Consider the following 18,294-nt stretch of genomic DNA (forward strand, 5'->3'; position numbering starts at 1 on the left):
GCCAACAATCAATCAAGATAAGAACTTGTCGTCAAGTGGCACAAGGAACATGATCCCCCATATATCGGAACATGATACCACGGATGGTACTTTGCGGGCCTGCACTGGAACCGGATTGAGTTCAAAGGATGATGTAGTTTCTCAGGGAACCATGGACACAGTTAAGGGTAAAATCACAGACAATCATCAGGGGGTATAGTTAAAACCGTGCAGGGGGGACGGAAGGGACTTCTAAATATTGATGAGCACGAGAATTTGTTACCACAAATTGATTTACCACCAGAGTCTACACCCTATGTTGTTGTCCTGACAGGGGTCCCAGAATTAGAGAAGGGCAATGTGGAATAGTTTGTTGAATTGAAAAATAAAAATTCACTGGCTGAATTCCAACAGACCCCTCCCTTCACACACGCACAACCAAATTCTGTTCGCACGCAGTTAGTGGGTGGGCAGGAGTAGGAAAGATATACCGGGTGACTATTGTCATAAATGTTACAGATATGCGAGTAGTGCAATACATTTGTGAGAGGTGGACCCATATCACAAGAACTAGAATTCAGCCACTTGACCTTACTTACTTTTGCACCCCCAAACACAACGAGTGAACCCTGTTTGTAATGGAAATGTCTTTGAAAGGGGTTCTGGGGAAAATAATGTCAGAAACAGGACTGGGATAGATGGATATGGTTTTGCCTCCAGTATACCCCTTAGCAACAGGTACAGCGCACTTGATATGGTGGATTGACTTACTCCAAATACTAGTAACCTCCAGAGTGTTCTCCTTCTGGACAGATGAGCAGAGGTTACGGGGCAACAACCTGACAACATTCTGATCAATGTGTATTCTGGGGGGCCTGCAAATTTTACCAAATATAATATAGACGGTGCCTGTAAGGAAACGGGATATGTTATTGCTGCCACTGATATCAACCACCCTACACGTAGTGAGGGTGAACTTCCCCCCGAGCATAATATAACTCTGAAAAGAGGAGAAAGGGAGGAGATTCTGGAAAGTAAACATCAGGCTAGTCAATACAAACTGATTACAGCTGAAGGGTATAGTGAAATAAGGAGCCCATTAGGAGATGTTGCTACTCAAATAGTTGCTAGCCCAAAAATTAATAAATCAGAAATGGGTAATATTTTCAAGCTAAAGTCGTGGAATCTCGCGGGGCTTTCTTCCAGAGTAAGGGACCCCACTTGGTTATCATTCATACAGGACTTTTCCATCATCTGTTTGCAGGAATATTGAGCAACCGAGGCCATACACATAAATGGTTATCGCACTTTCCATACCCCTGCCAGTCCGAGCATAAGGGGATGGAACAAAGGGGGATTATGTACTTACATGTCAAACCTTTTGAACGATCTGGCAGTGAAATTTGAAAATGGATCTGAATATTATCAGATACTGCTAGTAAGCGATGAGGGAAAAAAGAAAAACGTCTTAATACATTTTTATAATAACATCCCGAAATCGGAAATTAATAAGGGGGGGGGGGAACAGCCATGACAACGCGGGGATTACCATACACTGCCATTACAACACAGGGATTACAACGTAAGTCGTTACAACGACTTTCGCTGGAGGGCGCTGTTGGATAGGGAATAGTTTAATTTTCTATGCAACACCTTCCCTACTGTCAACGTGGGCTGGAGTTGGAATAGAAAATGCATCTATTCCACTATCCAGCGCCCTCCAGCGAAAGTTGTAACGACTTTCGTTGTAATCCCCACGTTGTAATGGCATGCGGGGTAAAAGCCCGCGTTGTAATGCCATACAACCTGATAAGGTATTAGAAGAGTTATGTCAAACCCTGAAGCACGCTGAAGAACATCTGTCTGGGGAGATGTGCGTAATATGGGTCGGCGATTTCAACTGTTTTCTATGCCCATTTAGCCATCTGGGCATTTGTGGTCTGGGCACAGACAAAGATGACCCTCAAACACTTTTTTCCCACACTACTCTGGGCAACTTGCTGAATGAAGTAACCTTTCAATTTGACCTGGGCTTTGCAAACAAATTATGCATCCCAAAAGTCCCTTTTAAGCCAACTTTTATCGGGAGGGGGTGCAAATCAGTAATGGACTTCGTTCTCATGTCAAATCGGTACTCTTTTTTTTTTTTTTGAAAACCTTTATTATTCCTTCACATCTTTACACAGCATGTCGCCTACAACCCCGAAGGGCCGGCCGCTAATCTTGAGTGTCACAGCGGAACGACAGCCTTAAATACATACAGTGCAATTGTTGAGGAAGTCATACCAGTAAGGGTCGCCGGAGAAAATAGTGAAGGACAGAAGCAAATGTTCCATACAAGGTGGATGAGGTTCTCATTTTCTATTTTCTGGAACTAACTAAAAGAACAGTCGAACATCGGGAAATCACAGTGCGATCATTGACTATGTACATTGCTAGATAGATGCGAGAGTACACCTGGAGTAAGACAACATCATTTGCATCCAGGAATTAACACAGGGTGTAAAGGAAACATCGCCCCCCCAATCCCTCCTGAAGAACCCCACCCCACAGCCAACCACCCTCACTCCAACCCATCATCCTCATCCAAGTCCATTGAATCATCTTCTGGCAGAGGGTCACAGATGTCACCCCGGTAGGTGTTCCACGGGGACCAGACCTTGTTCCACTTGCCAGGACAGGCTCGGTTTAGGTATACCGCCCTTTCTGTAACCATCGCTCTGTCCATGTTTATGCACCACTGTGATGTTGTCGGGAGGTCCGCCACCCCCCAACACTGCGCAATGTCTCGCTTTGCTACCATCATTCCCAGTGTTACCCAAAGGCGGCCGTGCCGGGACAGATCTGTTGGTTCCCATACATTGAGGAGGCACCGTCGTGGCTCCGGTAGCACCGAGACCTCCAGTACCTGAGATATAGTGCGTAGGACCTGACGCCAGTAGTTGTGTATGCGTGGGCAATCCCAGAATGTATGGAAGAAGGTGCCTTCCTCCCCGCAGCCTCGCAAGCAAAAGGGGTCTGGGGTCCGGTGTATGCGGTGTAGCAGTGTTCTAGTGTAGTATGTTCTATGGAGGACTTTGAGCTGAATTAGCCTCATCCTGGCCGATATGCCCGCTTCCTTAGGGGAAGCCAATGCCTCATTCCACTCATGCTCGTCAAGCGCGCCCACCTCTTGCTCCCATTTCCCCTTGAGGGGTATCAGCGGATCTGGAGAGTTATTTAGGAGCTTCCGGTATGTGAGGGAGGTCGCCTTCTCTACCATATAGTCTGTCAGGAGGCGATCCTCCAGCGGGGAGGACTCAGGAAGAGTCGAACCAGCCGGGATGGCCGAGAGTAATGCGTGGCGGATTTGTACATATCGGTATGTCTCGTGTGGTCCCAGATCATAAATCTCTTTCAAACGGGCGAAGGTGATGACATCTCCTCACTCCCACATATCCCCCACCGTGGAGATTCCGATGTCATCCCATCGGGAGAACCCCTTACTGACTCGAAGGTTGCCCAAGGCACGCGCGTCCCAGAGCGGAGTGAGTTTAGTGAGCGTGCCTTTCCACCCTAGTGCAGCGGTGGCTGCATGCCAAGTGGCTACAGTGAGCCTAGTGGGGCCTACAAGTGGTCTAAGTTTCCTCCGATCATAAAGTGGGGCTAGTATGTTATTGGCGCCTAACTGAGCCCTGTCTGCTTGGAACGCCGGGTCGGATTGCGGTGCATGTAGCCACTGGTTAATGGGCCTGAGTTGCGCTGCCCAATAATATAGATGCAAGTTCGGGAGTGCAATGCCACCCTCGTACCAGCTTCTGTAGAGTTTGGCTTGGGCTATGCGCGCAGGGCGGTTGCCCCATAACAATACTGCTGCAACCTTCCTGAAGTATCCCGTTGCCACCGGGAATGGAGTGTTGTCTAGGATGTACAAGAAACGGGGTAGGGACTTCATCTTAAACAAAGCAGCTCTCCCCAGCATCGTTAACGGCAATCCCGCCCAGAAGCCCGCGTCCCGTTTGAGACGATCCAGTGGTGGTAAGAGGTTCAGCCTCACGTATTCGGAAGGGTCTCTCGTAATGTGGACGCCTAAATATTTGAATGAGGAACCGGCCAGCCGTAGAGGGCAGTCCGGACCAAGCGTTGGGGGGTCCCCTGTCAGGACATACAACTCTGACTTGTTCCAGTTGATGGTGTAGCCTGAAACTTCGCCGTGGCCGTTACAGAGATGCAAAAGAGCCGGTACGCCATGCTCGGGATTTGTTAGATATACCAGCATGTCGTCCGCATAAAGAGATATGCGGTCCTCCCACCCCTCCCTCCATTGAATCCCCTTGAGTAGGGGGGTAGTTCTGATGCGAATAGCCAGAGGTTCTAGGGAGAGTGCAAAGAGAAGGGGGGAAAGAGGGCATCCCTGCCGGGTGCCACGGCCAAGCGGAAAGGTGCGTGATATGTGGCCGTTCGCCACCACGTGTGCCACTGGTGCCGTATAAAGTAACTTTATCCACGAGATGAAGTTTGGGCCAAATCCCATGTAGGAAAGGACTTCAAAGAGGTAGGCCCACTCCACCAGGTCAAAGGCCATTTTCGCGTCCAGTGCTAGTATAGCTGCACTATCGCCAATGCAATCCGCCCTCGCCAGTACCCCGTGCACCCTCCTAAGATTGAGTGCGGTGTTTCTGTGGGGCATGAATCCCGACTGGTCCGGGTGGATAAGGTCGGACAGGTGTGGCATTAGACGATTAGCCAGGAGTTTTGCTAAGATTTTACTCTCCGCGTTAAGCAGAGAGATAGGGCGGTAGGATGAGCACTCCTCTGGGGGTTTACCGGGCTTAGGGATAGCCACAATTGTGGCCGTCCGTTGGTCCAGCGGGAGCATCCCCTTTTCTCGACATTCCACATACATGTTAAGTAAGTGCGGGCAAAGAGCGTCAGCACGCGCCTGGAACCACTCGACTGGAATGCCATTTGGCCCCAGCGCCTTGCCGGTTCGGAGGGCTCCAATGGCCAACCGAAGTTCATCTGTGGTGAACGGTGCCTCCAGATCAGCTATGGCCTCCGGCTGCAGCGTTGGGATGTCTATATTGCTTAGAGCGCATTGGGCCGCAATCGTGGTCACTTCCCGTTCGGGGGTGTACACTTTTTCAAAGTGGGACGCCAACGCTTCTACCACTCGATCGGGGTCAGTTAGTATCCTGCCATCGCCATCCCTCACCTGCTGAATCCCCTTAGAGCTACCCCCTCTTTTGTCGAGCCAGGCCAACATCTTCCCTGCCTTGTCCCCCACATCGTACACCCGGTTCTGTGTGTCGGTGATATGTCCCTGTGTTGTGAGTCGTGCATGGTCTGCGTACAGTTGCTGTTGAAGTGCGAGGGTATGTGCTGTATCTTCCGTGGGGTCGGCTTCGTGGGCAGTAGTGGCTGCGCGCAGTCGGAGCTCGAGGGCAGAGTGTTCAGCTGTCTGTTCCCTTCTATGCGCTGCTATAGAGCCTATCGCCTGCCCCCGTAACACTGTTTTATAGGCCTCCCAGAGAATCTCAGCCGAGGCCGCGGTTGGCTCATTTTCTGTGAAATAGTGTTCTGTGGCTTTTTGCAGGGCCTTTCTGACCTTCGGGACTTTAAGATAGGAGGCATGAATGGGGTATATGCGGCGGCGGGACCGTGTCCGTGAGGTAATAGTGAGAGTCAGTGGCGAGTGGTCGGATATGCCTCAAGGGTGTATATCCACCTCATCTACGCGCTGTAGTCCATCCCCTAAAGCCAGGAAGTAATCAATGCGGGATAGACTGTTGTGTACTGTGGAGTGGAACGTGTATTGCCGGACCATCGGGTGAACATGGCGCCAAACATCCACCAGCCCCAGTGCCTCCAGGAATCGCCGAAACCGGGAGGGACCCCCCGGTAGGGCGGTCGCCGGGAACTTGTCGAGCTGCGGGTCAGCAGCCGCGTTGAAGTCCCCACCTATGAGCACGTCCCCCTTCCGGAGGGACAGCAGGAAGTCACCCAGGGCCGGTAGCATCACCGAGTGCAGCGAGGGCGGGATGTATACTGAAACCACTGTTAATGGGCGACCGTCCCACTGCCCTGCCACCGCCGCAAAACAACCCTGTGTGTCGGTTCTAGTACTAAGGGTAATGAAGTGGGAGGATTTTCTGATCAGTATGCCCGTGCCCCGTGAACCAGTAGAAAATTCGGAGTGGACTAACATTCTATACCCCCTTCTGTCCAAGGCCTTGGTAGCACTACCCACCAAGTGGGTCTCCTGCAGGAGTATCAGGTCTGGTTTGTAGCGTTTCACCTCGGACAGAACGAGGCCGCGCTTTACCTTATCGCCCAGGCCTCGCACATTCCAAGCGAGAAGCCTGAGAGTGGAGCCGCTTGTTTGCGTCTCATCCGCCCTCGCTGTATTGAGCTGTTCACCCGCCATCAATAGAGATTAGACACAAATTTAGCCTGCATAGACTCCATTGCACTAGCAACATTACAATAGCAGTCAAAGTACATTGTACAGTACGAGATCGACTTTGTGAATTTCCCATGAAGAAGAACCATCCCCCCCCCCCATCCCTTCCCACCCTGCCTCCCTGCCAAACTGACTTGAAACTGCCCGCCACCCCAACTCAGCAGAGCGCTTATCCCATGCCAAAAACAGAGTACTTGCGCGTCAGGGGAGAGTGTCCCCCAAAGCAGGCGGTCCCTCTGCCGCCCTCGGGATGTCCAGGCCAGCGTCCAAGAACGACGTGAAAAGCTATCCTTATGGGAGGAAGCCAGAGTCCACCCAGTCCATCACGTGCGGGTTTCATTCACCCCCAGCGGCCCCAGTGCGTTCCTGTGATGGCGATTCGCTCGCACTTCCCCTAGCTGAAGACTGTGAGCCCGGTCGGCCGTCGTCTTCAGGCCTGTTGCGTCGACGATTAGAAGTGCGTTCCACCGTGCGCCATCCCTCCAGCCAGTCTCTCGCCGACTCCGCCGAGTCGAAAAACCAGACCTTCTTGTCGGCCACCACTCTCAATCGGGTCGGGAACAGCATGGAATATGGCAATTCCTGTTCGCGAAGCGTTTTCTTTACCTCCAAGAAAGTTCTCCTCCTGCGGGTGACCTCCGCCGTGTAGTCCGGGAAGAAGGATATCCGAGAGTTCTGAATATGGATAGGTGGTGCCACCCTGGCCGCTTGGAGAATAGTGTCTCGATCTCTAAAATTGAAAAGTCTCGCCAGGATGGGACGTGGGGCAGCCCCCGGCGAGGGTGTCCCGCCGGGTACCCGATGAGCACGCTCCACCGTAAAGAAATTGGAGAGCCCCTTCGGGGCCAGGTGGGTCTTTATTAGATCTTCTACGTACAAGTCCATGGCCCCTTTCGTTTCCGATTCCAGGACGCCCAAAATGCGGACGTTGTTGCGTCTGGAGCGTCCCTCATGGTCATCCAGCTTGCTTTTTAAGAGTTTATTGTCTGCTTGCAGTCTTTCCATAGCCACCTGCAGGTCAGAGACATCCTCTATGAGTGATTTAGTCACCACTTCCACCTGTTTCACCCTTTCGCCAATCTTCTGGAGGTCGGCTCTTATGAGGGTCACCTCGGTAGCAGTCGAGCCCACTGTTGCCTGAACCTGTTCCAGAGCACGTAGGACATCATCCAAAGTAGCCTTTTTTGCCCCTTCATTGTCCGCGCCCTTGCCAATGGATTTGCGCTGCTCAGGCTGAGTGGGGGTCTGGTTATCGTAGGCGAATTTGCCGAGTTTCGCCTGGGCGGCGATATGCCGTGGCCCTTTCCCCGCCATTTTGGCCCTGCGGCGAGACACTTTCTATGGTGAGGTGAGCAGATCGTCCGTAGCCGATCGTGCCGAGGCGTCCGTTCAAGAGGTTCAGTTCGGGAACAGGCCAGTGGCCGCCGTCGATGTTGAGGTGCGGCCGGCAGCAGCGGACCCGATGCAGCCTCGGCAAGCCATGGCAAGATGGCGGTTGTTGCGCAGTAAGTTACGGGTCTTGGCCGAGTGCCGTTGTGAAGCACTACGTCGCAGCGTCACTGGATAGGCAACGTTGAGGATCAAGTGTTCGAAGGGGGGGACCGCCGGTCCGGCGATTCGCTGGTGTCGAGTGCCGTCGTCAGCGGGCACTTCCGGTCAGTCGTGCCGAGGAGGGTTGATTTCCGCTCGGCCAAGGGCTCAACTCGACACCGCGGCTGCACTCGTGTCACTAGGCCCCTCGCCAGTGAAGGACTGAGATGAAGTTTCGTCCTGTTTCCGGGGTCTGAGAGCTCCCAATTTTCACCTGCGGGTGCCGTTCTGTCGCCGCACCCAGGACATCCCTTCTGGAACGATTAGTGAACGGATAGGCATGCGGATTGTTGCGGGAAGCCGCCTTGCTACGGGAGCCTCTCTAGGTTGCTGCCGCCATCATCGGCTGCTAGCCACGCCCCCCCAAATCGGTACTCTTGTCATGTTTCTACTTGTGAAACATGTGACAGTGACAAGTGACCACCTTCCAAATAGGCTACTTTTTTCTCTTGCAGGGAGTAAAAAAAAACCATCTAAAGTAATAGAACAAACATATAATTATAAACTAAATCTCGCAAGGACTAATGGATATGCCATAAAATTGAATAAAGTGGAACCCACTGCCTTTTTTGAAACCCTCGTGTTAGAAATGGGATCCCCGGCTGGCCAGGGCTTGCACCAAAGCCAGTCAGAGACCACCACTCCTAAGTCAGGGCAAGGGAGTTACACGCCAAGATAACCCCTGCTCACCCTCTAGGTAACGTGGCGCGAGCAGCAAGGCTAAACTTGGAGGCGATATGAGTTAAGTATTTGCGCACGCACCCCAGCAACAACACCCAAGGCCCACCACAAAGGAAACTCCACACAAGGTTATATATAAAAATAGCCTTTGTATTACACCAAAACACATTAGATAAAAACACACATTTTACAATGTGCCAACAGGCACGGGCAGAATTTACAAGGGATATGTACAAGACAGGGCCACCTGGACCACTGTCAGGAATCAGCACTTTTAAAACTTCGAATACAATACTTGTAGGCCTAGAACTTAGAACATAGAGCCTAACAGACAGTACCTCCCGTCCTGGTTGCAGGGATAATGCGAGTGACCTCCTTAGTAAACTTGAGCAGGCGGCCCAGCGAAGCGGTACGACTCAGGGGAGAGAGGTGCGGTTCGAGGCTTGAGCGGGCGGCCGGCAGGGTACAAGCGTTTCTCTGGGGCGACCAATGTGTGCGGCTCAGAAGAGGAGGGGAAGACAGGATGCGGGCGACCCAGCGGCGCGGCTCAGGGTAGAGCGGCGCTGCTCGAGGCTTGGACGGGCTGCCGTGCACGAACTGCCGAGGGGAATGAGCGAGGCACAATTCAGCGAGGCCCCAGGGGCCCAAGAGAGATCAGACAAGTCCCAGCAATTTGTCAGGGAAGGCACAATAGAGTCCACTGGTCCTGGGACTCTGGTCAGGGGGCGAGCTCAGTATCAAGCCCTTGGAATTTCACTTAGAACATAACAGAAAATCACTGTAGCACAAAACAAGTAACTACTGGTAATCAGGTAAGTACCACCTAGGCAATCCTAACCACCCTAGGAACAGGTCATGCAGGGAACCAGGACCTCACTAGCACCACCTGTACTAGCAAGAACAACCAACTAAATATCACCATACATTTAGGGGTATAGACCTGGGGACGAAACACATGATGCATAAACATACATTCAGCGGTGTAAGGAGGGAAAACACATGATGCATCAACAATACATTCAGAGGTGTAAGAATAAGGCACATGATGCATAGAAACATTCAGAGGTGCAGGAGAGGAAAACACATGATGCCTAAAACATTCAGAGGTGTAGCAATCACATTTGCGCAGTAATCACATTGGCACATAAATAATAAATGCGCCAGAATCACATTAGCCACCACCTGTGGCAGTCCCTAGACCAACTGGCCTCTCTAGGGCCAGTGTCAGGGGCCTAAACGTGGCAGTTGCCCACAAAGTGCTGGGCAACTGGTGCAAGCAAGGATGGGCCAACGTGGGAGCCTCGCAGGCTCTGAATAAACAAATGGCCCCTGAGCCTCTCTGGGCTCTCAAAGATACTTGTGGCGCCTGAGCCACTCGTGGGCTCTCAGTAAATCAAAAATGCCCCCTTGAGCCTTTCTCAGGGCTCTCACAACGAATGTGGCACCTTTGAGCCTCTCAGGCTCTGAACTAATATGCCCCCGGGATGTTGGAGCCTCTCGGGCCCGTAAAACAGATGCGGCCGGCCTGAGCCTCTCTGGGCTCTCAATTCCAAAGGTGTGGCTTTCTGGGGCGGGGGGCCCCTCACGGGGGACCCGCGAACACGTGGGGCGCCTTTGTATGGAGTCCCTCCCCTCTGGGGGACTCGAGAGACCGGTCATGCCCCTTTAAGCCCTCAAGGCTTCACACTCGCAATGAGTGCGAGATCGCGCTACGGAGGGGGGGGGAGTGGACACCGACAATGTGTCCCGGCGCCCCTCCCTTCCCTTCAGCTCCACTCACCGGGTCTCTTGCTTTGCGGCGGCTCTCCCTTGGCGGCGGCAGCGCTTTGCGGGGCTCTCTCAGCACACGAGAGCCCCGCCTTCACAATGCGCCCGGCCCGCTACCAGTTCCCCCGGTCCCCCATCTCGGGACCGGGCCGTCAATGGCTCGCGCTGTTCTTGGTTGGCGGCCCCGGGGCTCTCTCCAGCTCACGGGAGCCCCGGGCCGCAGGGGGAACTTTACTTCCTCCCTCTGGAGCTCAAGGAGGCGGGACTTCCGGGCAGGCCGCGCAGCGATTGGCAGGCCTGTCAGCTGCTTCCGGGTCGCCGTGAGCAGAGCGGCGGCCCGGGGGGGCGGAGACTTCACGCCAGAATCAGGGGCAAATGCCGGGTGGGCACCGGCTGTAATAGATCAAAAAGCGCTCGTGAAAAATAAAATCGCTCCCTGCAAATCAAGCGCCCCCAGGCGCTTGTGGACACAGAATACAGCGCTCCTAGCGCTAGGACAATATAAAGCGCTCTCGGGGCGCTAGGAGGTAATCCAGCGCTCCCAGGCGCTAGAAGGGCAGACAGAAATGGCTCCACAGCAGTAGAGCAACGAACAAGCGCTCCCAGGCGCTTTAGGGGAGTCCATAGTCCAGCAAGGTCCTTTAGGAGTCCAGGGGCTGGGCAGGGCCCAGGGAGGCAAGCCTTCCACCGGGCCCCAGCAGCAGCATGCCCCTGGTCAGATTCAAGTTGGGAACAAGAACATCTTTCAGGAGGTCACAGCCTCCTTTTATACAGACAAATCCTTTGTCTTTGGGAAGGGTGGGGGCAGAACCAGTCGCAGCTGGTCTGTGAGCACTGTTGATGGGCTCAACCACCCTCTCTATTCACTGCCAGGGCTTGGGTCATTAGACGCACCACAGGGGGTGGAGCCAGCATTGTGTGGGGGAAACCCAGCCTCATTCAGGACACAGGTACAGCCCCTCCCTCACATCAGCATGCTAATCTCTCCATTCACCACCGGGGCAGACCCACACAGACTCCTGGAGCCTGGCATCCCAGCCAGCTCCAGCCAATCACACGCCAGCACCTTCACAGCACATACACAGCCATGTCTAGAAGTGGCACTTCCGCACAAGACACACTGATGCCACATACATCGTTGCGAAGCATTCACTCACACGAGTTCGCACATACCAAACTTGAGCATGCACGCCTCACGCATCAGGAACTACCAGGGACACAGACATTCCCCATGCATTCCTATGGGAGAGCAGGCCAATCTCACACACGCACTCAGGGAGCACCCGCACTTTACACTGAGCCACAGTGTCAAAGTGCGCAAAGACCAGAAGTCACTAGGCAAAAAGTTCAGGGGTGAACCTGCCAGAAGGGCCAAGTCTAACACCTTGTAATAAATAAATTTAGGGAATTAGAAACATGTCTAGTGCAGACAGGCGAAAATGCCCTAGTCACCGAGGCTTTCCTTAGAATTACTGAGGATATACGAAACTCCTCACAGGGACACAGAAACACGGGTGGTTTAATAGGGATTGCAGCAAGGCCCATGCTCACTTATTGAAGGTATTAAAATGTGAGCCGAGAAGCAAGGATGAAGTGAGGCTGGCTAGAATGGACTACCAACGAGTAGTCAAAAAACGTAAGAGTCAGTTGAAACTAGAAGCATGGCAGGCGTTACATTAAGCCTGCTTAACCAAGGACAACACGGGCTTCTGGAAGGCTGTTAATGCTCCTTTTTTTGCAGATAGGGCAACCGATACAATTGAAGTGGCAATTACGGAAGATAGATGGGTTAACTATTTTAAGGACCTCTATCAGGCAAATGATCCAACTGAGAGTGAGGGAACTGGCATAATTGAACGAGATGAAAATGTGAATCTGGAGTCTTTTCCCCTGCACATTGAATTCTCACTTGCAGAAGTTTTCACTGCTATTTATGAGAGTGCGGCAGGGAAAGCCCCAGGTCCAGACGGCGTGCCAGTGGTTATATATAAATCTAACAGGGAGTTATGGACCCCACTCCTAAATAATGTCTTGAACAGCTGAAATAAATATAGGTTCATTCCCACCTGGTCAGAGGCTATCGTGATTACCATCTTCAAAAAGGGTGACCGAAATTAACCTAAGTGTTATCATCCAATATCATTACTGAACTCATTTATGAAAGTTGCTGGGAAGGTCATACTAAATAAATTACAACTTTAGGTGGAAGAAAGGGGCATACTTTCAAAGTTCCAATATGGGTTTAGGGCAGGACTCGGAACGACCGAACAAGGATTAAACTTAGCGCTGATCATAGCTAAATATGTATCGGCCAAAAAGGAAAATTTGTTCTTAACGTTTGTCGATCTGAGTTCAGCCTTCGATTGTTTAAACCACGACAAACTCTGGAGCACCATGTCACAAATGGGTGTGGACCCAAATTTGCTCATATGTATTAAGGAGTTATACCGGGGGGCTGGGGCGAGGGTGCGGTACGGGAAGCAGGGCAAGTTTACAGCTAAGTTCAGCATAAACAAAGGAGTCCGACAAGGATACATACTCGCACCGTTCTTGTTCAACTTATACATGAACAGTGTAGGTTCCCACCTGGTTCAGGATAAGCAGGACTACCCTCAGATCAGGAACGCCCCAGTCCCCATATTACTTTATGCGGATGACGCAGTAATAATGGCACGGACCCAGATAGGCCTCCAAAGAGCTATCACCAAATTCTCAAATTATATGAATGACAGAGGTCTAAAAATAAATATAAGCAAAACGTTTACTATGTGTTGTACTATAAATAAAACCACCACATGTAAAACTTTTATTTCAAATACGAAAATAGATACGATTGATAAATTCTTGTATCTGGACATTAACTTCGAGAAATCAGGCACCTGGTCATCTGCGGCACATGCGAGAAAATTGGCTTTCTCCAGAACCATAGGTGCTATTCGTAATTTATCTAACAAGTTGGGTGGACGACCAGTTCGACCTTTTGGACATATATAAATCTAAATGTGTATCCACAGCGATATATGGGGCGGGGATCTGGAAAATAGCAGAAGTTCACAAAATACAACTTTGTGAGAATGCGTTTTTGCGCTATCTCCTAGCCATCCCGGGTTCCACCTCTACTTATGCATGTCATAAGGAACTTGGCCTGCCATATATATCGGACCTCATTAAACTTGATCCCCTTCTTTTATTGCATAAGGTGTGGTCAACTAATGAGACCGGTTTTAACAGAGATATAATTAAGGATTGCCTCAATTTAGAGGGGGTTACCAGGATGTCCTGAATTAAGTATGTAAAGAAATTATTTTATGACATTGGTTACCCAGAATATTTTGATTCCCCCAACAGTCTAGAAACTGTATCAAGGAAGAGCTTGCAAGAAACTTGTTTACATTTTCTAGAGAATAAGAGCTGGCTTACAGAGAAATGTAAAACCTCAGTTATGGAGAACCACCTGATGCTCCAAGGCCAGGGAATTCAAGCGTATCGAATACAGATCCAAAGTTGCTATACACGCATCTTACTCACACGTTTTCGTGGGGGGACTTTTTTTTTTAAACTGGTTACATTCGCTGAGGTAAACTCTTGGTCTAAAAATTTGTCACTATGTCCATGCGATGACATTTCTGCTCAATCAATGTTACACTGCATACTTTTTTGTAAATTTTATGATTTGCCAAGGAGAAGATTTCTAATATGTATCTTGAAAAAGTGGAGATTTAGACAATGTAGAACAGCACTTTTGAGGCTTCAAATGCTGGAGAATGAACTGATTATGTTGCTCATGTCGTCTTTTTTAAAAGCCGTAATCAGACAAAGGATTACAATGAATTAGGCGGAGCCAATAGATCGTATAGAGATCATGGGAATCCGGGACTGCCCGTAGAGCCATTATTGGGCGATATACTTAATTCCATCAAGGATTTTCACACAGATGTGAAAATCAATAGCCAGAGGAATCATGATGCAATACAAAAATTGCAAGGCGCTATCCAAAAAGTCGGTAACACTTGTTCAGAGATTGTGGACAGAATGGCCTCGGTCGAAAGCCGCACCGAAAACCTCGATTCAGATGTCACCAATCTCCAAACTCGGGGTAAGGCCCAGGCAGGTATCATCGAAGACTTAATGGCAAAAGTCGAAGACCTCGAAAACAGAGGCAGAAGAAATAATCTCTGCATTCTCGGAATTCCAGGAGGAGCTGAGGGCAATGACCCAAAGGGTTTCATATTTAACCTCTTAAAAACTGCCCTGCCCGAACTCCAAGCGTGGGAATTGGATCGAGAAGTCCAACATGCTCATCGCTTTCCTCTAACACTCCCCAAACATTCTCATAGAGCAAATCAATACCAGAGGGCCATATTGGTCTGTTTCGGAAACTTTCTCCTACGAGAGGCCATTTACGATATTGCTCGACCAACGAGCAAAAGAGAATGTAAAGGATTTATTTTTTTTACGCGCCCAGACTTTGCTCACGCAATGGTGGAACGCCGCTGGAGGATGCGGCAACTCTTTACCCCATTTGAGCAAATTGGAGCGACGGTTTACCTGCAAAACCCAGCACGCCCAAGAGTTATCTACAAAGGTGTAACCAAGAATTTCACAAGTGAAATCCAAGCGGAAGCTTATTTGCAAGAACTTTCAGAGTCAGGAAAACCAGGGAAAAATATGGGCAAACAGTAACAAACATCTAAAAAACAAAATATAATCAAATATAAGATATGTAATTAGCTACGGGGCACAATCAGGAAAGGTGGTAGGGGAGCAGGATGGGGAAAAGATAGGTTTTTTTTTTGTTCTTTTGTTGTGTACATAGAAAAGTATAACAAGCTACGGGGAAATTACAAATGAGATTACCATCACATCTCACCCATCAGTCTTACTCTATCCACTTCACTTTTATATTCATTGTCAGGCCACTTAGCGAGCTGTGGCGTACGGATCACTCGGACGCCCACACCTGGGTGCCCTATGACGCAGGAAGTCTCAAGTTATGACGGGGGGAGGGAGGTCGGTGTTTTTCAGCGGTGGGGGGGGTGGACATACAGGCAAGGAATCAGGGTAGAAGCTATGGCTTGGTTCATCATTAAGAGAGCAGGTCTAGAAGACAAGGTAGATCTTATTGGTACCAATGGCTAAGTTGAAAATGTTGACCATCAACATCTGTGGGCTAAACGATATACATAAAAGACAAAGAATAGCAATAGGTTTTAAATCAATCGGGGCAGACATCGTTTGTCTGCAAGAAACTCATGTTGAGGGGTCCCAAACACATTTATTGAAAACACTTGAATACAGAGTTGTCACAGCTACAACCCAGACAAATAAAACTAGAGGGGTAGCTATACTGGCACGGGGCGGAGGTGTCCGATTTACGAGATCTGCAGCCGATAAATTTGGCCGATGGGCCATCTCAGAGTGCCTATATGGTAAGGGAAAAAAACGTACGGTCTGTTCAGTATATGGGTGTGTCACTGATGATCCCGATCTTCTGAATTTTCTATCTAACGAATTAGCACACTGGCCAGTTCCTATGATTGTCTGTGACGACATTAATCTAAACCTTTCATCCAATTGGTCATCCGTGCATAACTTTAGTTACCAGGGTAGGAAACCAAAAACATTTAGAGCCCTTTGGGATCTCTGTAATACTCATGGGATCTCAGGCTGTTGGGAGATGAAATTCCCAACTAACCCCGGGTATACCTTTTTTCACACCATCACAAATTTGCAAGATTGGATTATATTTTTGCATCAGATACTATTATATCTAATTGTTCGGTAGACCGATTACCAAGGGTTTTTTCTGATCATAATCCCCTAATTGTAAGCACAGAAACAGGAAATCTACAAACAGACAGCAGTAACTGGGCGTTCGAAAGGGCTTTATTGATTAATGTAAAATACTGTAATCTTATAGAGAATTGAATTCCAGAATTTTTAAAGTACAATCTGGGGAGTGATCCGCTGGAAGTGGTCTGGGATAGACTAAAGGCGGAAATAAGAGGAGAAACTCTCAGATTCTCAATTAAAAATAATCAAGAAGCAAAACAAAAATTAAACAAAAACATCCGCCCAGTTTTATACGAAAATTATTAGCGCCCTGAAACTGTTAAATGCTGTTTTGGAGCGCTACAATACGAACATTACATACAATAAATTTTTAATTATGGTTTCTTGCTGAAGACAAGGAAAAACAAGCGCAGCTGCCGGGATGCTGGAGGAGCAGGGAACTGGAAGGGAAGTGGCTCTGTGACGTGTGAAACAAGCTTGCGAGGAGGATGGGGCTGAGGCTGTCGCCAGTGTGAAAAATATAGTGCATCTGTCTATCGCCGCAAGTAAAGCATCCAGAACCGCAGTGCACATCATCTGTCCATCCGCGTGCACATCTGGAATCCGTATTGATTCCAAAAGGCCCTCGCATAGTGAGTGCAACGCATGCACACTGCTAATGCCAGGCGAGACCTAAAAACCATAGTGAGAGTCTAACACATAGGCAAGTTCACTTTTGTAACTTGCCTCCTGTATCCTCACAGGTAGTGCGTTTGTGTATGATCTGTCCTTTCAGCATTTCTCGTGATATCAAAAATTGTACATTATTAAAAGAGTTTACACATGTATATAACTCACGCGGATGTTTTATCAAATTGCATCCAGGTTGTTTTGGGAATAATGCCCGAAATACAACACTAATAATGGGAATCTTTAGTCATTTGCCATGATTGGTAAAAACTGTTAAATGTTGAAATGTGTGGCATAGAGCAAGATGTACTCACTTGAACACGATCAGACTGCTGTAAATTAGAGGAGGGCAGATGAAAGTGAGCATCAGTTTCCAGACAGGGGTACCTGGCATCATCTCTCCCCACCAGTTCTCTGTGAGCATAGCCTGCAAAAAAAGATACCCGGGGTTACAAAAAGGTGATAAACTTAACACTTGCGCCTACAGGTTTGTAGCCTCGTTACTGTTAGTCAATCATTGTCACGCGAGTGACATCATAGAATGCACATCGGAATAAACTCTAGGTTTTAACCCTGTGACTAGCAGGTTAAAGACACTTAATGGCAGTGGGTGCCTTAACACTCTGACATAAGCTTGCAGCATTCTATGCATCCTATCCTGGGTGCCGCTCGTAGTCGCGGACTCTGAGGGACAGAGGAGTCTGCCTGCACGTTTGCACACCTGGGGACTTTGGAATCCTTGCTTGTTCACCTGCCTTCTGGATCTGAAGCTGACATTGGGGTTAATTTGTTACCGGGATCTTGACGGAGCGGGACTGTGAGGCCCAGCAGTCTTTGCGGCGCTCCATCGGCCGCACCTGGTGCCTCTTCCCGCTCCCGCCTCCCTGCTCCTTATCACAACTCGCGGCCCCCGCTTCGCGGGCGCCGCTCGTAGTCGCGGACTCTGAGGGACAGAGGAATCTGCCTGCACGTTTGCACGCCTGGGGAATTTGGAATCCTTGCTTGCTCACCTGCCTTCTGGATCTGAAGCTGACATTGGGGCTAATTTGTTACCGGGATCTTGACGGAGTGGGACTGAGGCCCAGCAGTCTTTGCGGCGCTCCATCGGCCGCACCTGGTGCCTCTTCCCGCTCCCGCCTCCCTGCTCCTTATCACAACTCGTGGCCCCCGCTTCGCGGGCGCCGCTCGTAGTCGCGGACTCTGAGGGACAGAGGAATCTGCCTGCACGTTTGCACGCCTGGGGACTTTCGAATCCTTGCTTGCTCACCTGCCTTCTGGATCTGAAGCCGACATTGGGGCTAATTTGTTACCGGGATCTTGACGGAGTGGGACTGAGGCCCAGCAGTCTTTGCGGCGCTCCATCGGCCGCACCT

At 50.0% G+C, this 18,294-nt stretch overlaps 1 protein-coding gene across 1 annotated transcript in view; it reads right to left on the bottom strand.

Moving 5' to 3' along the window:
• Positions 1-18,294, bottom strand: part of LOC147701502 (transient receptor potential cation channel subfamily M member 4-like) — a 363,218-nt gene that overhangs the window by 90,216 nt on the left and 254,708 nt on the right. The window contains exon 15 of the mRNA XM_086930188.1: positions 17,236-17,348. Coding sequence (XP_086786314.1) covers positions 17,236-17,348 — 113 coding nt within the window. The remainder of the gene's footprint in view (positions 1-17,235; positions 17,349-18,294) is intronic.

The sequence above is a fragment of the Lissotriton vulgaris genome, chromosome 7 (assembly GCF_964263255.1).
Source record: "Lissotriton vulgaris chromosome 7, aLisVul1.2, whole genome shotgun sequence".
Classification (NCBI taxonomy): domain Eukaryota; kingdom Metazoa; phylum Chordata; class Amphibia; order Caudata; family Salamandridae; genus Lissotriton; species Lissotriton vulgaris.